This window comes from Asterias amurensis, chromosome 17 (assembly GCF_032118995.1).
Source record: "Asterias amurensis chromosome 17, ASM3211899v1".
NCBI lineage: Eukaryota > Metazoa > Echinodermata > Asteroidea > Forcipulatida > Asteriidae > Asterias > Asterias amurensis.
Window position 1 is genome coordinate 10,250,522 of NC_092664.1, and position 23,965 is coordinate 10,274,486.

Below are 23,965 nucleotides of genomic sequence, written 5' to 3' on the forward strand. Positions count from 1 at the left end.
GTGCTTATTTTAGAGCAAATTTGTTGCGTTTTAGGGACAAATTGGATAAGTTCACAAGGCTATAGCCTTGTGCTTATTTTAGAGCAAATTTGTTGCGTTTTAGGGCAAAATTTGATAAGTTCACAAGGCTATAGCCTTGTGCTTATTTTAGAGCAAATTTGTTGCGTTTTAGGACAAAATTTGATAAGTTCACAAGGCTATAGCCTTGTGCTTATTTTAGAGCAAATTTGTTGCGTTTTAGGGACAAATTGGATAAGTTCACAAGGCTATAGCCTTGTGCTTATTTTAGAGCAAATTTGTTGCGTTTTAGGGCAAAATTGGATAAGTTCACAAGGCTATAGCCTTGTGCTTATTTTAGAGCAAATTTGTTGCGTTTTAGGACAAAATTTGATAAGTTCACAAGGCTATAGCCTTGTGCTTATTTTAGAGCAAATTTGTTGCGTTTTAGGACAAAATTGGATAAGTTCACAAGGCTATAGCCTTGTGCTTATTTTAGAGCAAATTTGTTGCGTTTTAGGGCAAAATTGGATAAGTTCACAAGGCTATAGCCTTGTGCTTATTTTAGAGCAAATTTGTTGTGTTTTAGGGACAAATTGGATAAGTTCACAAGGCTATAGCCTTGTGCTTATTTTAGAGCAAATTTGTTGCTTTTTAGGGCAAAATTTGATAAGTTCACAAGGCTATAGCCTTGTGCTTATTTTAGAGCAAATTTGTTGCGTTTTAGGACAAAATTGGATAAGTTTTTTAGAGCAAATTTGTTGCATTTTAGGGCAAAATTTGATAAATTCACAAGGCTATAGCCTTGTGCTTATTTAAGAGCAAATTTGTTGCGTTTTAGGACAAAATTTGATAAGTTCACAAGGCTATAGCCTTGTGCTTATTTTAGAGCAAATTTGTTGCGTTTTAGGACAGAATTTGATAAGTTCACAAGGCTATAGCCTTGTGCTTATTTTAGAGCAAATTTGTTGCGTTTTAGGACAGAATTTGATAAGTTCACAAGGCTATAGCCTTGTGCTTATTTTAGAGCAAATTTGTTGCGTTTTAGGGCAAAATTTGATAAGTTCACAAGGCTTATCAAATTTTGTCCTAAAACGCAACAAATTTGCTCTAAAATAAGCACAAGCCTTGTGAACTTATCCAATTTTTTTCGTAAAATGCAACAAATTTGCTCTAAAATGCAGCAAATTTAATGAGGATGGAAATGAAAAACAGAGCTGAGTTCTTTGGGTAATGAAGGAAAGAAAACCCTTTATTTTGGTGTACATAAGGTTCACTTGATTAAGTTAATGGTTGATAAGCTGTACGGCATGGGGTAGTCATACATCTTTGGTACCCCCTTCAAATATTCCAGGGCCTGAATTTAACTACAATGTTCAATGGTCAGTGACTTTACCTTTGGGTCAGTAAACTCAGAATCTACGTAATAATAATACTAATTTCCAATTGAATAATATCATATAACATGTACCTCTTTGATGTTCAAATGTTCATCTTGGTGTCCGGTAAATATCGTTCAATTCTGCCGAGTATCAAAGTGCACTGACCTACAGTATAAGACTAAGATAAATATTCCTTTAGTGTAGGTTCAAATAAAACAGTTTTAACATGATAAACTTAGTACAAAGTTCTAGCTAAGTTAACATGTTCAGCTACAAAAGCTTACTGTGGAATTTAACTCCAAAATCAAGCCTTGTGTTACACTACAAGTTTAAGTATCTCTCACAGACGTGCCCTTTACTAAAGAAGGCACTGGACACCATTGGTAATCACACAAGATAATTGTAAGCATAAAAACTACTGGTAACTGGCAAAGGAGAACCTGTTGATAGTATACAGCGATGTAAGAATGGCTCCCTCTGAAGTAACGTAGTTTTTGAGAAAGGTAATTTCTCACTCAAATAATTGAAGACTTCAGCTGAAGCCTTCTATTATGCAACTGAAAGCACACAAAGTAATGCAACTAGGGTGTTGTTTCTTTCAAATGCAACTTTGATGACCAATTCAAAAGATTTGTTACCAAATGCATACATGTACGTTGGAATAAACCAAGTGAGAAAACTGGTCTCGGACAATATTACTAAAGGTGTCCAGTATCCTTACATACAGTCCATCATTCTTTACATGAATTTCTTATAATAATAATAACTGGTTCTAAAAGCCCTGTCACACAAGACAACCTTTTCAAGCAACTCGGAGGCAACCAAATGCAGTGCTTGCTACGGGACCACTTTGGTAGCACAAACAACATCTTATGATCCCCAGGAAAATTATATGAACATTCAAAAGTAAAAGGCTTTTCTTCTTCTGGAATTGGTTGCATGTAAGCAGACTTAAGCCCGGTTCATACGTCACAACCCTCCTTTCGCAGCGACATTCGCAAGTGAGTTGAGCAAAGTTGAACTGCTGAGAATAATTCGTTGCAAATTTGTGACGTCAACATTCGTATCGCATTCGCATTCGCAGGAAGTATGAACCGGGCTTTAAATGACATGGTCCTTATTTAGGAAATTTTACACAGGTGCCCTATTCATTGGGCCAATAACATTCATGTCATCTTTCTCGGCTCCCGCGAAAATACACAGTCCCAGGCTGCCGTAGCACTCCAAAGTTTTTGTTCAAACACAATATCAACCTCTACACTTGACTGCAAATCAATCATAGTGTAGTTGCCAAGTAAAGTATGATGTCACAATACATATCACTATCCTTATACTGACAATTTGCCTTGCGATGAATTTTACTGCCTTGTGAAATCACCCCCTCGCTGTTAATGAGTGATTCACAAAGTGCTTACCCCCTCGCTCTGTGACATCGTGACAATCTAGAAGACAGTGCTGATGAGGGTGGCCACCATCGGGAGGATCTCATTGGTCTTGCATCTCCAGTTGGCGATGTTCTTTGATACACTACACCATAATTCACCATGTCGGGGCTCTGCTTCCACACAGCGTTTCCGAACCGACTCTTGCTGTTCCTGTTTCACAAAAAACAAAACATTATTTACACTTTGCAAAATACAATACAAACATTCTCTAACATGTCGGGGATGAAGAATGTAATTCGGTGACAATCCACAAGCAATTCACTTGGGTGGGATTCAAACCCACCATTCTTGCAATTGTAGAGTAGTGTCTTATCATTAGACCACCGAGCTAGACTGGTAGCTAGAGGCAGTTTGAAACATATTTGTCAGCAGCGGGTATCGCAGCGATTGAATAGATGCATAATAGTTTGTTTTTACCCTTACACCAATGTGTTTTAAGCACTGTGTATAAAAGTACTGTATACTCGGTACTTTCCCTGCGTTCTTTTTTTTAACAGAACTTGTAGGAAGCACCACGAATACAGTGCTTACACATCGGTGTAAGGGTCAAAATGAATTATGTATTTTGCAACAGCATATGACTTGCCTCATTTCCATGCTGTATTTCAAATCTGAAGAAGTTAGCCCAAGCATCCCCAAGATCCGGTTCAATCTTGACTGTTCGATTGAACCATTCCCTCGCCTTGCTGATCTTACGCTCACTCCAGAATAACCTACAAGGAAAGTCCAAGTCAAAGAATGTTAGAAAGCAACACTAGCAATAACAAGAGTGTGGGTTTTGCATACGGGAGAGCTCCATTAAAGAAAAGGCCAGAACAATACATCCTTCTGCTACAGCAACTCACACCTGTTATCTCTATGTAATTTCTTTTTCTAAACAGTGAACTTCATTGGAACATGCACAAGCCAGTAGGGCTGCTGAAAGCCCATGTAGGTTAGCTGTTAATCCATTCAGGTTAATAACTCAATGTAAACACACCCACTAGTGAAAAGGAAGTAGGGTGTCGTGGTTGTGGCCGAGCGGATAAGAGCACCGAACTCGAGCTCTGGTGCTTCTGTTCAGCAGAGTGTGGCTTTGAATCCCGGCCGTGACACTTGTGTCCCTGAGCAAGACACTTAACTATAGTCATAGTTGCTTCTCTCCACCCAGAGGTAAATGGTACCTGTGAGGACAGAGATGGTGCTTGTGATTGTAGCCGACTCCCCACCAGGGAGCTGAGATGGTTTAAGGAGTGATTTAAGGCCCAATGACCAGGGGTAATCATGTAAAGCGCTTTGGGGCGCCCTCCGGCTGTGAAAAGCGCTTTATAAAAACTGGCTACTATTATTATTATTATTATTATTATTATTATTATTATTATTAAGGATGTATGGTTTCTGAGTTTTTGCGACGAAACTTGGAGAATCTTTCATGAAGCTTGCCCCTACATATTACATAAAGCAAAGCATGAGCGCTTACTTGGAAACTGCCAGCAGTACATGTGGGTCATGCTCGCATCTCTTCAGTCCATCTACACTCTTAGTCTTCCTTTGTGGTCGAGCCTCTAGGAAGATGGCCTCAGCCCATAGAATCCCTGATCCTGGACAGTCCTGCATTGCTCTGGCCATCGTGGCTTGGGCAACGTTCTTGTTTCCAGACCGAGATTCGATCCTTACAGCCTCAAGCCTGGAGAAAAAAAATACAATAAAACAGTTAACAGTCTACACAAAGAGGAGAGGCCATACACCCATTTCCTTTTCTATTTATTACGACTTGCAGGTTTGTTATTTTATGTATAGTTGCTTTTGATCCAAACCGGACCTTCTTCAGAGGCATAAAACAAGTACAAACAAATACATATCCATTTATAGAAAAAGAGAGGGGCTAGTGATTACGGGAAGGATTCAGAAAGAAGCAGGAAACTATTATATAAATACAAACTGGCTGCAAAGTTACAAAAGTACAAAAATGATTTAAATCATTCCTTCTACAAGCCAAAATGATAGGAAGGTTAATTTGTTGTTAGATGAAATGTGTGGGTGTGGCAGGAGCGGGATTCAACCAACCATAATTCTGGACACTGTGGATTCATGAGTCGAGCTTTCTCCAGCATTGCTCTTGCCTTGGTCAGGTTCCCGATCTTCTCTTCTAGTCTTGCTGCAAGGAGACACAGAGGAACAGACCGGGCACACTTCTTCAGCTGCAAGAGAAGAAATTTCAGCAATACAATCAATGTAAGTTTTTTTCCTCCCACGTCTAAAACTGACATTTCTTCTCAACGCAGGTATCTACAAACTTGCTTGCCCAAGATTTAAATTATCACACATAAGTTTTAAACTTGCACAAGCCAAATGTGTGGCCTACCAATTTAAAATGTGGCTTACAATGGCAACCGTAACAAGGAACTATGAGCAGGCAGCACACACTGGAAAAAATATAGCGCTGCGAGTTCGATCACCACTGGGGATGAGGTTGTATACTTACACCCTGTTGGAATGTCTTTCTTGCATCTTCTCTTTCCCCGAGCTGCTCAGCAATTTGACCTCTCATCATCCATAACTAATAATAATAATCATAACAATAACAAGTTCTTATGACATGTAGTTCTTATTCTGACCAGTTTTCTTCTAAGTGGGATTTGAACCTTTGCATGGTGGGAATATGATATGGCAAAGTTTGTGGGAACACCATGTAATGATTATCTCTCAATGAGAAATAAGTCTTCTATAAAATGTCCCACAAACCAATACAAGACAAGTACGATTCCATTCCTGGTTAATCTTATCAACCAACATATGCCGGTGGTATTTTTGCTGTCCATGTTTTTAAAAGTTTTCTTTTTCTAAGTCGCTGTCATGCCAAATGTGTGATCAGTTTTTCACTATTTTCTCCCGGATGGCCGATCAATTTCAACTTTCTACAAGTTTGTCAATTAATGTATAGGCCTATGGTGAATTCCATAAGGTGCTTACACTGCCAGAAACTGTTTTGTTTAGCGAAATACAATTCTGTAACGCTCCTTCAAAGGCACTTGATACTATTGAATGATAATTACTCAAATTAATTGTTAGCTTAAAAACTTGCTTGGTTATAAGCAATGGAGAGCTGTTAATCGTAGAAAACATTGTGAGAAATGGCTCCCTCTGAATAAACGTAGTTTTTGAAAGAGAAGTTATTTCTCAGTGAAATGTTTGAATTTATTTCGAGACCTCAGCAGCTGAGGTCTCGAACGCGAGCATCTGCATGCATACAACTTGTGCGACAAGGGTGTTTTTTGTTCCATTATTCTCCCTTAACTTCGACGGCCAATTGCTTCAAATTGTCACAGGTTTGTTATTTTGTGCATATGTTGGGATACACCAGCTGTGAAGGCTAGTCTTTGACAATTACCAATAGTGTCCATTTCCTTTAATCACACAGCATTAACAGATAACAATAATAATACAAAGCATTAGTAAGGCGCTATACAAATAGCAGAGCGCCTAACAAAGGGAGGGCAAAACAAGAACAAACAAAAACAAAAACAAAACAGACCAAGAACACGTCAATAGATAAACAAAAAAGATACCTTAGAGAAGTCTGGGTAATGTTTGACTCCTTCATCCAGTAACTGTCGAGCCTTCTCAATGCTGCCCAGTTGCCACTCCAGTTTGACTGACTTCATCCATACCTAAACCAAATCAGAAACAACACACACACACATAAGACATGGTTTATGAGAGATGTTATAATAATTATGGCTTCTCATAATAGCGCTCACATGTATCCAGCACTAAATGACACTCAAGCCACTTAAAACGTTAAGTTTTCCAGCAAGGTATTTTGGAGTTACGATTTTACAGTATGTAAATCAAAAGTTATTATATGTGACCTATGCTTTACGTACATGTACATGTATATACATGTAGTACCATGTAATGGCTAAAGGGTCTATGTACTTTTCGTAGGACAAAAAAATACATTGTCCACAGATTTACACTAAAACTACACAGTTGGAAGAGAATGATAGTAGAACGTTTCCCATAAAATATTACTTGCTGAGGTGCTGAAGTTTTTGAAAAAATTAGTAAAACACTGTCATGAAAATAACTTTTTCTCAGTGATCATGGGGCGCAAATTATTTTAGCATGTACAATGTGTTTTCATGATATTGTATACTCATTTCTCAAAAACTACAGAACCTCAGCAAGTAATATTTTAGGGTATGCTTTCTATTATTATTATCTTCAAACGATGTTAGTTTAATGTAAATCTGTGGTCATTGTGATTTGTGTTACAAAAAACACCCCAATCCTTAAATGATAATGATAATAGTGGCTTCTCATGAAGCATTCAAGTCTGCAGTCAATGCTTATTATTACCACTTGTCACAGGGCCACAATTAATTTCTAAAACCATCTCAGCTCCCTGGGGAGTACACAGTCTGCCAAATATGTAGTGCACTAAGCTAAATAAAAAAACTATCACAGGCATATTACTCAGGTTGGATTCGATCCAACGACCCTTAAAATAATTCTAGAGCAGTGTCTAACCAACTAGACTACCGAAATTGCCAGGTACCTGGAGGCAGGTTCCCATTTATACACTCGGGTTTATAAAAGAAGCAAGAATAGGACAGCATCGGTCTCATCTGATTCAAGTTCACACTCCAATTACTTAAAAACCACCAGAACATGAATTTGATTCTCTATTTCAAAGGTCTTGTACGTGTAAAATATGAAAATGGCTTGATTGGACTTACCCTGGCTGTGGGGGCGCTGTTTCTTGCTCTTGCTAGCAGTCTGCGCGCTCTCTCGTCCTCGTTGTTCTCACTCTCTAGTTTGACGGCAGCCAACCAGATCTCTTCGCTGTTTGGGTTAGCCTGGAAGGCCAAGGCTAGGATACTACGGGCGGCTGGTACATCACCCTGTTGAACAGTGGGAAGGCAAAACAAGAATTACAGACAAAGAAACAAAAAAACAAAAAAAATTATTGATAAAATTGTTATGCAATGCGTCAAAGTCAATGTTGTGACACGTGTATTCTTAAAGGTGATGGGGATTTAACATGAAAATACTTACAGCAAGCCATTTAGATTTAGCACCCATGAGCCACAGTACTTCAGCCTTAGGACAGTGTCCTACAGCCTTCTGCAGTAGAGACTCTAACGATTCTCTGAAAAATAAAAGCAAAAATAAAAAATATGTCAGACAAGATTATTTGAGAGATTTCACAGGTCTATGAGAACGGATACATCAACACTTTGTGTGTTCACCTGACGCGTATGTGTGACCGAATGCAAACACACTGACTCACTGAAAAGCATGTATAGTTTCAAAGTTTTGGTGACCAAACTAAAACAAGAGAGGAGTGTGGTTTCTGTCTTACCTTGATCCATGGTTCTTCTCAAAATAAGCAGCTTCCAGCCAGATCTTTTTGCGACTTGGGAACCCAGTCAGGGCATGGGCGTAAATAGCGCGGGCACACTCTATGGCTTGGTGGGACGCACACTGCAAGGAAAGATTAAGAAAACTCTCAAACAAAGACAAAATGTTATGTTCTGCAGGCCCGATCCTTCACAAAAGACACCCTTCAAAATCAGGCATGCAACTCTTCAGCAGAAAAAAAAAAACGCAGAAAGAAATTTTCCTGTTATAATATAATAATTTGGGGAGGCTAATCATCCTGACTTGCAGCTGAGAGCTGAACTGTGAAAAACGCGACTACAACGTGTTCAAGAAGCAGGCATGCAAGGGCGCCTTTGGCTTCCAGCCACATCAACCTCACATATGGCCCTTTCCGGGTATCGAACCAGGGTCACCTTGGTGAGGGGCAAGCGCTTTAGGCACAACCAACCATGCCACCCGAAACCATGTTGATCGCTCGGACTGAAGCTAACTGCATACTGGGCCTTTTCAGGGTCTAGCTGCATCCCCTTTACACCAATAAAAAAAAACAGAGCCAGACTGTGCAAAAAATAGTTACAATAAGTATGCTGTACTGGAAGAACTTTCTTTGCATCTGGACTGAAATGCTTTTGTGTGTGAACTTCCGCAAGTACCCACAAGAAAATGTGTGTCCACCATTTCCATCCTTTAGGGAGTCAAATCTCTCGTATATGTGTGTGAATAATTTGCCTCCCAAAATGCCAGTCATTGTTAGGCACGTTTGAGTGGGCTTCACAAAGCCTTTTTGAGGTATTGCAGACGTGATACGCGCGTGCCACACGCCGCGACTGATGCCACGCTCACCATGTTGGTGGTCATTAGGTTTACGAGTAAACGCCGCATCGCCTAAAAAGCGCACTTCACTGAATAATAATAAAACATACGTTCTATTTCTATGGTCAATATACACAAATTTACCACAAATTTACAGTGTTGTAGCATTGTGTCCGCCATACCTCAACAAGGCTTATTGTGAACACCCAGCAGGGTGGATACGTGTGCATTACAAGTCATATTATTATTATTATTATTATTATTGTTATTTTTATTATTTTTATTATTATTGTTATTTTTATTGTGCAAGGGGTCTATACATTGTAAATGAAACTACCAATGCAGGCCTGTATATTTCGTTTTTAAGAAGGCAGGGGCACCAAGGCATTTTCTGCTTGGTGAAGTGCCCATGAGGAAATTGTTAATTTCTACCGGAGCATTTCAAAGGCACGACGGCAGTGAACAGGGGACGGGCATTGGAATCAGTGCCTGCTAATGATAACGACTGGCAGGGTGTTTATACTCACACTATCTGCATCATCCATCCAGGTTGTCTCACGATCCTCATCCTCAAGACCAACACCGATTACTGCGCGTCTGCAACATCAGAATAAAAAACAATATCTATAAAGGCAGTGGACACTATTGGTAATTGTCAAAGACTAGCCTTCACAGTTGGTGTGTCTCAACATATGCATAAAATAACAAACCTGTGAACATTTGAGCTCAATCGGTCATTGAACTTGCGAGATAATAATGAAAGAAAAAACACCCTTGTCACAAGAAGTTGTGTGCTTTCAGATGCTTGATTTCGAGACCTCAAATTCTAAACTTGAGGTCTCGAAATCAAATTCATGGAAAATTACTTCAGAGGGAGCCGTTTCTCACAATGTTTTATACCATCAACCTCTCCCCATTACTCATTACCAAGTAAGGTTTTATGCTAATAATTAATTTGAGTAATTACCAATAGTGTCCACTGCCTTTAAGGAAAGAATCCTTGCATCACGATTATTGAACATTAATGAAGTAGTAAAGCAGCAGAGTGTGGGTTCGAATCCCAGTCGAGACATCCTTGAGCAAGGCACATAATCATGATTGCTTTGTGAACAGTTGGGAAGGTAGTACATTCTGCTCTACCAGCCAGGCCCCTAGTGGATGATAGCCATGCCTCCATCTTCCAGACTGTAATGGGTGTAACTAAAAAGGGTTTGTGATCATCAATGAGTGGTACTCACATAATGGACTGGCATGTTGCAATACTACCAGCTTTCTCACACTCCTCTGCATCTTTGATCCATTGCTCTCTGTTGATCTCCACCATATTGGACCGTAACGATGTCAAAGCTAAAACAAACAACAAAATCTCATCCATAACCAACCTAATAAATAGCCATTTGAAACTATCAAGACCCGTTACGCACACTTGCACGTAATAATAACTAATGTAGTTTTTATACAGCACATTTTACAATAACCGCCCACACCATGGAGCAGTTTAGGAGCAGGCCGAGTCCACTGACCCTACGTTAGGACAGATGGGTGGCGTTTTTTACTTGCACTTTTTTCCACTTGTAAATAGAGGATGTCGTGTTCCTGATCTCCCACTTTGCACCTTACAGTACGACTATACTCTACTACAAGAGGAATGTACTACACCAAATAAATAGATAGATAGATCAATGAGCTTTACATCAGTGCCCATGGGTCGATTTCACCAAGATAGTCCTAACTTAGGACTAACCTAGGAGTTATTTAAAGCATAAGACAAGTAGCTCATCCTAACTCGAGAAAAAACTAGCCTTAACTTTTTGTGAAATCCACCCCTAGGCAGTGGGCACATTGGGCCAATAACATTCTTTTTGTTTGTAAAATAAACATTAATGACAATAACAATTATAATAAAAAAATCTTGACTTCAGTCAGACAGAATATGGGTGTACCTCTGTCGATGATTTTATCTACATTCAGATGGTTTCGCTCTGCCTCTTCCAGCTTAGCGGCTGAAATCCAAATCTTACGATCGGTAGGAATGTTTTCTCTAGCTCTGTTGAGAACCTTCCGAGCATTTTCATAGTTCTCCAGTTTTGAGAGGGCCAACCAAAGCTACAATGACAAAAAAAACTTTTGCTGTTATGAAAGCAAGAACTTAAAAAAAGTTTAAAAACCCTAGTAGGCCTTGTTGTCAGGGCCCAATTTCATGCTGTTTGGGATGAATTCTGCTTAGCACATTCAATTGCCAACCAAGAAATGAGTGGAGTAATTTTTTTTTCATATGCACGAATACACAACCAAACATGCACCAAACAGAATATTTATTAAGTTTTTGGAAAATGTTCAAACTTCTGAAAATTCCTAAGAAACAGATTTTCACGTATTGAATTTTTTTTATTTATAAATAATTGCTTTTTAACAAACAGGCATTTCTGAATGGGAATAAAAGAGTAGTGACACGTCGACTCTGGCCCATCGCACAACCACAGCCCTGCCAGTTTTAAACGACTGTTTACATGGTTTAAGGACTCATCACCACTCTTTTATTCCCTTAGTAAAGTTGAAAAGAAAACAAATCAAAAAAGAAAAGGAAAATCAAACATACCTCTACACTTGTCGGACAACACTCTACAGCTCGACTGAGTAGGATTCTAGCATCCTCTGGTCCCTCCAGCTCGATCGCTGACTTCCACAACTTTACAGAGTTAGGAATGTGTTCCAACGCTACAACAAGAAATACAACAAGTTATTTAAAGAAACAGCAATAGTTAAAGGAAGTGGACACAATTGGTAATTACTCAAAATAATTATTAGCATAAAACTTTTCTTGGTGATGAGCAATGGGGAGAGGTTGATGGTATAAAACATTGTGAGAAACGGCTCCCTCTGAAGTGCCATCGTTTTCGAGAAAGAAGTAATTTCCACGTATTTGATTTTCGAGACCTCAGATTTAGAACTTGAGGTCTCGAAATCAACCGTCTAAACGCACACAACTTTGTGTGACAAGGGCGTTTTTTTCTTTCATTATTATCTCGCAACTTCGATGACCGATTGAGCTCAAATTTTCACAGGTTAGTTATTTTATGCATATGTTGAGATATACCAACTGTGAAGGCTAGTCTTTGACAATTACCCATAGTGTCCACTGCCTTTAACGAACACCAACATCAAGAGACTAGGGCCCAAGTTCATGGCTCTGCTTGCCAGCCGAATTCTGCGCTTACGATCACTATTCTCTGCTTACGTGCAAGCACCGAATTTCTGTGCTAGCTGTGTAAGCGTAAAATGCCTAGTAACGTGGAGTACGCACGCGCACAAGGCAAAATTCATGAAATACGCTTGCTGTAAGCACAGAATTCCCTGCTTCCGTAAGTGCCGATTCTTCCTATAAGGTAAGCAGAGCCATGAAATTGGGCCCTGGTATTTGCAATGGGTTTTACAGTATTAAAGCCATTGGACACTTTTGGTACAGATTTACAAATAACTTACAGGGTTTACAGAAGGTAATGGTGAAAGACTTCTCTTGAAATATTATTCCATGAAACGCTTTACTTTTATAATCGCCTTACCTTTTCTAAAGACCTTTCTTCTTGCTCTAGTCTCCAGCTCAAGGTCTGCTGCCCTGATCCAGATCTTGACTGAGTTGGGAAGATGGCGGACAGCCTGGGCAATAACAGCCTTTGCAGTGTCACCAGGCTGGAAGTAAGACAAAAAATCAAATCCAATAAAAGCCTACATGTTACCATTCATTTTCTCTTTGTCAGCCTTGGTTGTCTTTAATGACAGATATGTGCACACTATAAACACATAATTCTAAGTATTATACAGAATGTTCAAAAGGTTTGGGACACTGGGAAAACAATTCTACCTTAAATCACCTTTTCCTTAGTAAAGGGCACTTTAAAGGAAGGAGAATAGGCACTCAGAGAGTATGGGTTAATTGAAAGAAAACAATTGACTGGCACCCCAAACAAAGAGCCCGGTATCACAGGGCCAGATAGCTCAGTTGCTAGGGCGCCAGCAAGTTTACTGGAGTTCGTTGGTTGAAATCCCGCTCTTTCACATCTTTCTTTGTCCAAACCCCAAACCAAAAACAAGCAGAAAAAAAGCAAGAGATTGTACATGTACATGTACATGTGACGTGATATTTTGTCTGGTAACCTTATTCTGATAAGCATAATTTTTTTGTGCTGAGCTACTTTTGATGCTTAAGCAGTTACATAAAATTTGCCCCAGATCATTATGACAGGCCGTTGCTGACTGTGGCTTTGGTAAAGGGTCTAGTTTCAGCCACCTATGCTTCAATGGATGATTGCTTGGCGCTAAAGCTGCTAACCCAAACACAGCCAGAGTATTGGCTGCAGTATAAACAACCTACCTGTAATCTAGCAGCCTCAAGCCACACATCTTCACTACGTGGACACACTTCAGAACCTCTCATGATGATGTTTCTAGCAGCCTGAAGTTTCCCTGTGACTTCCTCAAGACGGGCAGAGGCAATCCAAGCTACGTAGAAAACAAGTAGCCAGTTAAAAATCACCAATGTAACTCAGATCAGCAATCACTTCTTATGTGTCAATCCCTAGTGCAGGGCTCGAGATTGGGAGAAAACCCATTAAAAGCAGTGGACACTATTGGTAATTGTCAAAGACTAACCTTCACAGTTGGTGTATCTCAACATATGCATAAAATAACAAACCTGTGAAAATTTGAGCTCAATCGGTCATCGAAGTTGCGACATAACAATGAAAGGAAAAAACACCCTTGTCACACGAAGTTGTGTGCGTTTAGATGGTTGATTTCGAGACCTCAAATTCTAAATCTGAGGTCTCTAAATCTGAGGTCTTGAAATCAAATTCGTGGAAAATTACTTCTTTCTCAAAAACTATGGCACTTCAGAGGGAGCCGTTTCTCACAATGTTTTATACCATCAGCCTCTCCCCATTACTCGTCACAAAGAAAGGTTTTATGCTAACAATTATTTTGAGTAATTACCAATAGTGTCCACTGCCTTTAAGGCGCAGGGTTTGTTGCTAAGACAAAGTGCTGTACCCCCAAGAATTATTCCAAGTAAGGACTTGCAGTCAAGAAGGGACTAAACACCCAATCCATGCAGTGCCCCCTGACATGCCTGAGTAATTCCAAGCAGGGTCCTAGAGGTAGAAGGCGAAAAAAAGATACCACTTCCACAACCCGACCACCCAACATAGCAGAGGCAAATTTCACAGCGCTGCTCAATGGTAAGCAAAGTTTTGTGCTTACTGTGGCAGAAAAAAATTGCTAAGGTGTAAATGTATTTCACAGGTTATCAAGAAATTTAGGTAGCCATTTTGCGCGTTCACCATGAATTTGTATTGTTACATGTAGGTCATTCATTTTCGTGCAGTAATCACCGTAAGGCTAGCATGCTTTTGCGAGTGCTTACGTTTAGCAGTTCTATGAAATGGAAATGCTACGGCACCTCCAGTTCTATGAAATTGGGCCGAGGGTGCAAAAGTAATGCAGGCCTGCGGCCAGTGTGTTTGTCGTCAAGAAATTCAAAACTTTGCAGTCTAAACTTTTATCAACTCACCAGGAGGATGGTTAGGGTTGGTCTCTCTGACCGACTTGAGAAGCAGTCTAGCCTTCTTCACATCGGCAACGTCCCCAGCGTAGGATGGAAGCATGCTCTGTAGATCAGTCAGGTAACCCTTGGGGTCAACCACTGTCTGTCCACTGACAGAGTCAGACACCTAGATAGTAAAAATGGAGCCCAATATTAACTTGTATCTTTGGTTTTAATAGCCTTACACTGCAATCTGGGGTGTAATTACATGTTGATGGGTTATCTTAATTTTGTATGGATTTTGCTCTAGCAATGCAAAGGTCATGGGTTCGAATCCGACCCAAGTAATTTGCCAGAACTCGAGAAAGCACTGACTATACAGTGCTTAATACACATCGGTGTATAGATAAAACAAAATTATAATAATGGCACTGGACACTATTGGTAACTACTCAAAACAATAGCAAAAAAACTTACTTGGTAACGAACATTGGAGAGCTACTGATAGGATAGAACATTGTGAGAAACGGCTCCCTCCGAAGAAACATAGTTTTTTAGAAAGAGGTAATTTTTCACTAAAATAATAAAAGATTTCTGCTGAAGCCTTTTATTATGCATCTGAAAACACACAAAGTAATGCGATCACAGTGTTTTTCCTTTCATTATTTTCTTGCGACTTCGATGACCAAATGAGTCAAAATTTTCGCAGATATATTTTTATTTTAAGCATTTTTTTGGGATACACCAAGTGAGAATACTGGTCAGACAATTACCAAATGTGTGTAATGTTTTTAAAAAACTTTATACAAAATGATCCAACGGATTACCTGGTTCAGTTTGACGTCCATTAGGGTGTTTCGTGCTTCTCCTATCTTCCTCAGGTCATAATCTCCAGATGAGGTCATGCCTCCTGGATACGGGGTCGCCATACCTCCAAGGGCTTGCTGGCGAGGGTCAAGGGTTGTCATGGATTCAGTGCTCATGGCGTGTTTCGACAGAAAGTTGTCAGGCATTGGGGTGATTCTATTAAAGGAATATTCAAGAGGAAACAAATAAGTACAACCAAATATGATTCACAAAGTGCACTATCTTGTTGGTAAGTCATTGTGTTAAAGGGACACGTCGACATGTCTTGAAATTGCATGGTTTTCCTTTAACTTTGAGAACTAACACAGTCGGCCATTTTATGGAGTCAAAAACTTGACTCCACAAAATGGCTGACTGTATTAGTTCACAACATATCAGGAAAAGCAAGCAATTTCAAGCATGTTTGTGTGAATCATTATATTCTTCTTTCAAAACATCTTTCTAGCCATATGGATTTCACACCAAATGGTTTCAAACACTTTTTATGGAAAAACCCGACCGATGCAAGGCAACGTGTCCCTTTAAAAACACATGCATCAATTGCATACATGGTGTTTTCTACCGGGTCCAAAGCAGGGGTAGAGCATGTTTTTGGCTTGTTTCTCCATACTGGTATTTCCGACAAACGACTCATTTAGCTTGATCAGACAACATTGTAACAAATCTACACTGATGTGAATGCATACTTGTCTGCCTTGGCATTCCGCTGGTGTTTATTCCGAGCATCACCAACTTCTGGGATATTCAGCCATTCATCTTCACTTACATCGGACAGTTCACGCTGGAAAATTAACAACATTTTAAAATTTTGAAATAATATTCAATTCAATTAAATTCACATTTATTTCCAGTAACACATTTCCACCCATTACAGAACTACATTGTAATGTGTATATCTAAAAGACAGAGTAAGAAGAAACTAGCGGGAAAGCACCTGGAGGCAAGGCCCAAAATAAGCCAGGTGGCTTGTAGCAGCTTGCCTTTACATGAACATAAACTAAAGATACATGCCTAGGACAATGCAAAGATGAAACAAATAGACAGACAAACAGATGAACAAACTCCTGGAGAAAAATGACAATGACAAAGTAGACTGTACTGGTCAATGACGCAGGCCTGGTATTTCATGGAAAGGGCAAGGCCATTTTCATTTTTTATATGGCACTTCTATTAAGAAGAACTTAAAGGGGAAAGTTTTGAAGAGGCACAAAGTCCAAGACCAGGGCCCAATTTCATGGCTCTGCTTACCGCCAAATTCTGCACTTATGATCACGATTCCGCAATGACGTGCAAGCTCCAAATTTCTGCGCTAGCCTTGTAAGCGTAGAATGCCTAGTAACAATGAGTACGCACACGCAGAAGCCAAAACTTGCCACTTACCCGTGAAATACAATTGCAGTAAGCACAGAATTCCCTGCTTCTGTAAGCACCGTTTCTGTGCTTAGGGTAGGCAGAGCCATGAAATTGGGCCCCGGTGCCGATTTCACAAAGAGATAAGTCTAGTCTTATCTGAAGTTAGGACCAGTACCTGGTCTTAACTTAAAACTAGTCCTACCTTATATTTATTGTGTGCTTTTTGCTTGTATATTTATTGTATTCGTTATTATTTTGATTGGTTTGTTGCTTTTCGTTTAACTTTTGGTGTGCTTTTTGATGTACTTGTATTTGTTGAGGTCAAATAAATAATAATAATAATAATAATAATAACCTCATAGCATTGCCTAGGACTAGTCCAAAGTTACATGTCTACAACTAGTTTAAAGTTACATGTAGGATAAATTTTGTGAAATCGACCCCAGGGCAGCGGAAGCCATAGCCTTGTTGCCCTCCGTGCATTTCCAGGCCTGATGAGGTCATGTGCGCATGGTCACACGATCAGGACCTTACCTTAAGATCTGAAAACTGCTGTTGAATCTTGGGTCTTTCCTGTCTGTATCGCTCAATCTCCTCACGAAATCGCTTTTCTCTGAAAAACACAAAATGTAAATAGTAGTTAGTAGCCATACTAGATAAGGAATAATTAAATGAACAATAATTAAAGAGAAACAAATTGGCACCTACAAGTCTGCTGTTTCACATTTCGACCAACTTACTCTAAATGTCGCGTAAACACGTCAATTTGTTCTCGGATACATGACAGGGGACAGGAATTTTGTGTACTTGTGTCACACTGGACGATCAGAACGGACCGTTCCGGCTTTCCACTAAGCTCCACCCACCGCGCACATGAGCAAGACACGTGTCTGAGCACTCCCAATGACATTCTGCACGATTCTGAACGCGCACAGTTTGATTGACAGGCCGGATCGGTTCATAAGGGTCACATTAGAATGGTCCTTTGTCTTCATCATAATGATAAAGACACCTCTCAAAAGAAACTTCTCAAATGTTATCTTTTCCAACAAATGCATCAAAATTAATTTAATCCAATTTGCATAATTGTCGAAAAATTCAAGAACAGTTTTTCCCATCTAACTACAAGTGTTGGTTACCCTATAAGATATAATATTCATATGTCTTGAGCGCCTTTGAACTATTTTGGTTGATTTTGGCGCTACATAAATTTCCTGTGATTGATTGATTGATTGAAGACAGGTATTGGTTGTATAGAACCACTGAATTACTTGGATACAATGATTTGCAGTGACATAAGCTTTACATATGCGTTCTGACTGGGCTGAGGCGATGTGGGTGCAGCTAACAAACATCACCTCGGACCAATCAAAACACATTTGGAAAGCTTACTTTCGCTCGGCTGCATGCAATGTGCACTGTGTCTTATGTACAGTACATGTATGCTGTTTTGTATGTCCAAAGGATTTGACTTGATTCTTCATGTAAAACTAATGTAGGTGAAAGGTGATTACGGAAAGGTGATTACAGAAAGGGATTACCCAACAATGACTTAAAAATTTACCTTCTTTCCTTGCGTTTTTCATCCATCCGTTTATCAATGGCTTCATATATAGCGTCTGCCTCTTCATCATCTTTCTCATAGGGTCCAGTGTTGAATAGACTTCCACCGTAGCCAGCAAACTAAAGGTCATCATGCAAAGTAAAGGTCAACGGTCACTCATTAATGAATAAATAACTTTGGTTGTACACATACACCACTTTTTGCTCAGCACTGTACATTGTATACTCAGTGCTTTACCAAGAGAAAATTACGCCAGCAGAAAAAAAAACACCAGCAACATAGAATATTCAGGTGGAATTCCACCTCCTCCAAGTAAAGAGCATACCTCTACTACAAGACCACCAAGCATGCCATTCGGAATCTTGTATTTGACAGCCAGCTACACCTGCACGGATTGTGGGATCAAACCCCAAAAATTTGTTCAAAAACTTACAAGTTAACTCTTTCACGCACCGAAAGAGTTAACTTGGTTTATATCCCGTTATGAAAGGAATTGTAAAATGAAAAATAAAACTTTGCATGGTTACTGAGTTTTTTCGAATAGGAAAGAACACTCTTGAGGGCACTAATGGAAGTGTTTTATTTGTTTCTGTTTTTCTTTTTAAGGTTGGGGTGGTAACTGCAAACATGAGTAAACAATTGATGTGTGCCTATGATAAATTTTATCACTAAAACAAACGATGTATGAAAGACTTCAAAGGAAAGTCTGGTGTTATCAAGTATTCCCCCTTTGGGTTTTTCTCCCACATCTAAAATTTGGCTTTTCTTTTTGTTCCCTCTTTGTTCTGTAATGGCGCAAATTGTGGTGTTTGATGTGTAATCAAAATGATTTGTTGAATTAAAAAGAAAAGACGGTTGCAAGTTTACCTCATCGTAGTTGTTGTCATTTAAATCTTCCTCCTCATCTTCATCATCTTTCTTCTTCTTCTTCGGAGCTGGATGTCTGTCATCACTATTTATTTAAAATTATAAAAAACAGTTTAAAAAGGTTTACATATTATAAGTTATCACATTTATCTTCCAGTCTCACGTGCAACGCGCAAAGTTTAAAATTTAAGAGCGTTATTTCGCGACGAAGTGCATGCATGCACTAAGTTTAGAATGTATTTTTTGCACTGTCCGTAATCAGAGCGTGACGCCTTGACACTCACAATAAGCACAGTGCAATATAGAAACTGGGAGTAGGTTATAGGTTTTAATACTACCCTCCAGTTCAAGCATTTCATTGGTGGATTTGCGGGTACTGGAAGATAAGTATTCTTTTTCCATTTTTATAACTACAATATTCATAATAATATAAACAGATTACAAAAACGCAGGGTCCAAAAACGTAAGAAATTTGTAAAACTGTACCTTAGACCTATGTGTCAACAAGATCCAACCCACTTTGCACTGAAATTTATTTTAAAGGCAGTAGACACTATTGGCAGTTGTCAAAGACTAGCCTTCACAGTTGGTGTATTTCAACATATGCATAAAATAACAAACCTGTGAAAATTTGAGCTCAATCGGTCTTTGAAGTTGCGAGATAATAATGAAAGAAAAATAACCCTTGTCACACGAAGTTGTGTGCGTTTACAATGTAGATGGTTGACTTTGAGACCTCAAGTGCTAAATCTGAGGTCTCAAAATCAAATTCATGGAGAATTACTTCTTTCATGAAAACTATGGCACTTCAGAGGGCGCCGTTTCTCACAACGTTTTACCTCTCCCCATTACTTGTCACCAAGAAAGGTTTTATGGCAATAATTATTTTGAGTAATTACCAATAGTGTCCACTGCCTTTAAGCGCTGCAAGTTCTTTCAACTCAACTTGTTTATTTCAAGGGATCATATAGGTGCATTGGGTTATGGGGCACTGAAAATAACATAAGGGCATTTTTTGTCAAAATGTCGGGTCAGCATAACATGAGGCGCCAACAAGAGAATCAAAATCTAAACAATAAAAACCTTTTTTAAATGTTTCACATTTTGAGCTGTTATAGGACAAAAAAAGATTCTGATAGGTAATTACTTCAAGAATCAAGGATCAAGAATGCAGTGAGGAGTAATTATTCAAAAACACAAGACGCTAGATTTGTACGGTCATTAGTTCTACTGGCCCAATGCTAAATTGTCACGTGCCTCCTACCTTAGATCCAGTGATAACTTCAAGGCTCAATTTCGTAGAGCTGCTTTAAAAGCAGAAACGGTTGCTTAAAAAAATTCTGCTTAACAAAAATATGCAGGGAACCGGTCACAAACTGTGCACAAAACATGGTATATAGGCTGGTAACCTCTTTCCAGTTAGCAACATTGTTTGATGCTTAGTTTATTTTGTTGCTTAAGCAGCTCTATGAAACTGGGCCCTGAACTACACATGTGTACCCACCCATGGAACAGTTTTTGGTCTAGCGATCTAATGTTAACCTCAAACCTATCCATGCAACCACTTACCTGATGTCATTTGCTTCTCTTGCCGGTCCAATATCAGATCGAGTTGTGAATCCAGTAGCTCTGAAAGTAGAATCCAGACAACACTAATAACTAAAATACTTTTATGGTTTGGGTTGCAATATTAAATCTTTTACTCTGTTAGTGTTGGCATTATTATTGGTGACCCTGCTGTTCTCTTTTTCTTGTTCACTTGCTACAATGTTTGATACCAGTTGGTATTTCATGGTTGAACCTCATAATTAGACACATGTCAGGTCAATTCTAAATTAACAATTTTTACTTTCTTTTCTTCTTTTTTTGCATTTTCAAGATTTTGACAATGGATGAACACAAATGTTCGTAATATAATTAATATCAGATTAAGCCAAGTAAAGTGGTTTTCCAGTAAAAGCCCTTTGCAATTGGCTTATTTTTAAGGTGTTTTGGGGGTAAATCAGGAAAATTTCTACTTCGCTTCACAGTTAGTTAGTTCCTAAATTATAGGCATACCCCGAAATTAAAAGGAAAATTTGTCACATGAGTATGCTGGCAATATTTTCAAGAAATATAGAACTGACTTCTTCCCATTGCTTTTTATGTTTCCTATAAATTAAAGGAACGTTACATAATTGGTTTGCTGAAAAAACAGTTGATCACAGTGACAGTGTAAGCACTTTATGCAATCCACCATATACATACACTGACAAATCTGTAGAAGTTTGAGATAGATCGGCCATCTGGGTCACTTGAAAACCAATTACAGATTTTGCATTGCATCGATGCAAAATCAAAAAAGAATAAAATGCTCCCTGAACGATAAACTCCAAACAGCAAAAAAGAATATTTATTTCGCATCAAATATGATATTTCAAACAGAAATATTTCAAGGGATGTTTTTTACTATCATCATCATTGACATTAGACCACGTAAGTTTTATGTAAACCTGTGATCTTCACGATTTATTTTCTTACCAATTCTGTAACGTTCCGTTAATTAATAATTGACTTTCAATTAAACAATATTTCATCACAAACTTTTTCATCATTCATCTTTTCAGCGGTGTTCAACAAAAATCAAGCTTTAAGAGAGTGCAGAAAAAGACTTTTCATGGACTAATTTTTAATCAGAAAAACAATGTTCTGTTTTTTTTTTTTTTTTTTTTTTTTTTACTTCACTTCAGTTTCACTCTGACAGTTCAAAGTAAAAGGTAGGCCTTACTAATTACATATCTTTATTAGAAATAATAGGGCATACTTAAAAGTCAAAGTTTGATAAAAAAATTGAGGGAATAAAAGTCTCAACCGAAATAGTTCAATCAAGGTCTAGGACTGGGAGTACAGTAGTACACATTGTCTGATTCGTGTTGTCCTATTCAATTGCATGCAATTGCAGTTGCATTGGGCCCGTTTTTTAACACAACTTTATTAACAATATTCTGAATGAGTTTCAATCTTCAAAAACTAATTTATTACTGTTCATATCTTTAACATCAATATTTACCCTCTTCCTAAGCCAGGTACATAACCAAGTGGAGCAGATATGCCGATGAAATCCTTCTTTTTCTTGTTTAGCATACCACCGGGAGTCGCCATGTTTGGTTGAATATAGCGCCCTCAAGAACACCTTTAAGAACATTAACGTAAAAGGGCGCCACCTGTTGGATTGATATACTATTATTAAAACTTTTTATTTTGTTTTTCCTGACTATCTGTGTCTGATAATTAAATGTCCATTGGTAACAAACACGTGTTTAAATATGTCCCTCTGACTAATATTTATTAGGGAGTAATTATGATAGACTTTAACGTGGCAAAAAGGTGTTTCAGAGAGATACCTTTCTGACACTAGTGTACTAGTCTTTAGTGCAATGTAAGGACGAGGCTTTTTTTGCTTTACGGCGGGCGTCTTTTTTACGCCGTTTCGCTAAAGAAATATTAACAATACGTCGGTAGAGATCTATCCAAACCATAGAGTAAAGTGTTTTTAAAAAATGGTGTGCATCAAGGAATAATTTTTAATAATTGGTATGACTATCTCGTGAGCTACAATCAAGGTATTCTAGAGCAATGAGCTGACAAAAATTAAACCTGTAAAAATTTGGGCTGTGTTAGTCATTGGGGAACAAATTTTAAAAATTAGGGGGGGGGGGGGTCGGGGGGTCAGACAGTTTTCTCGAATTACTTATATGTATTTCACACAAAAACAATTCAACTTTAAGGGTATCAAACACATTGGCAATTTAGAACGTTTTAGTGTCTCTAAAACGATCTACAATGCCACTGTGTTTAACCCTTAAAGTTGATTTTTTTTTTTTTAATACCTGTGCTCTGAATAACTTTTATACAAGGAGTTTATTGTTTCAGTTTATTTCTGTAACTCAGTCAAAACAGTATTTGAAAATGAAAATTTTGATGTGCAAAAACTCTTCTTTGGAGCGTTTGTGCGACCCTTGTTTGGAATAATATCTGATGGCATCATGTTTAAAATTGCACTAGAAAAGGATATCAAACAAAATAGAAATTTTAACAAATTTTTTCTCAGAAGTTAGAGACTTCATTCCCCCCCCCCCCCACTTTCTGAGGATACTATCTTTTGAAAAGCTCAAAGCATTTAACTTAATTTTAATATAATTTTGGGTTGAAAAGAAATTGTGACTTAATCTTGCAACCTTACCATGCCGGCTCTCTACCAACTGAGCTATCATTAAAGTCCCAATCTTAAATAGGCTCCTTTGTCGATATCTCTTAGGTTGGGTGCCAGAAGACATTCAATCTGTAGGCCTAACCTTCTATCTGAGGTTGCAGGTTCAGGTACAGTCAACGTCACGTTCAACCCAAAATTATCCCAAATGAACCCAGTCAGAATTTCCCTCGTGGTTTTTAAGTATCTGCTCAGGCTGCACTGTGCATCAAAAGCACACCTCTTTGCTTGTTTATCAGTTTTTTGTTTTTTTTTTTGAAAAATTCAAATTTTATGAGACAAAAATTTGTTTGAAAATAATATAAAAGGCAGAGTGCCTTTAGATTTTTTAGAAACACACATTTGACACAAACTATAATTATTATATGAATAAAGTGTACATTTATTTACAATTAATTAAAAATGCAATGTACAATAAGTTCTTTTTACATATTTTATTTAAATGAGTAAACATAATAAAAACAAATTAAACTGTAAACATAGACTCATTTTGGTATTTTTTTTAAACCTTGTCCCACTGTT

At 38.4% G+C, this 23,965-nt stretch overlaps 1 protein-coding gene across 1 annotated transcript; it reads right to left on the minus strand.

The window, feature by feature from the left end:
- Positions 1 to 1,215: 1,215 nt before the first annotated feature.
- Positions 1,216 to 22,345, minus strand: LOC139949892 (pre-mRNA-processing factor 6-like). Its single transcript, XM_071948458.1, has 23 exons — positions 22,244 to 22,345; positions 20,764 to 20,823; positions 19,195 to 19,279; positions 18,328 to 18,446; positions 17,298 to 17,376; positions 16,097 to 16,191; positions 15,371 to 15,566; positions 14,571 to 14,730; positions 13,377 to 13,504; positions 12,568 to 12,694; positions 11,604 to 11,722; positions 10,948 to 11,110; positions 10,243 to 10,351; positions 9,532 to 9,601; positions 8,172 to 8,293; positions 7,865 to 7,958; positions 7,546 to 7,710; positions 6,373 to 6,474; positions 5,289 to 5,363; positions 4,871 to 5,004; positions 4,284 to 4,490; positions 3,411 to 3,537; positions 1,216 to 2,974 (listed from the first exon to the last, which is right to left on the minus strand). Exons 1-23 carry the CDS (start codon positions 22,333 to 22,335, stop codon positions 2,822 to 2,824), a joined length of 2,781 nt encoding a protein of 926 aa, XP_071804559.1. The 5' UTR covers positions 22,336 to 22,345; the 3' UTR covers positions 1,216 to 2,821.
- Positions 22,346 to 23,965: the final 1,620 nt, after the last annotated feature.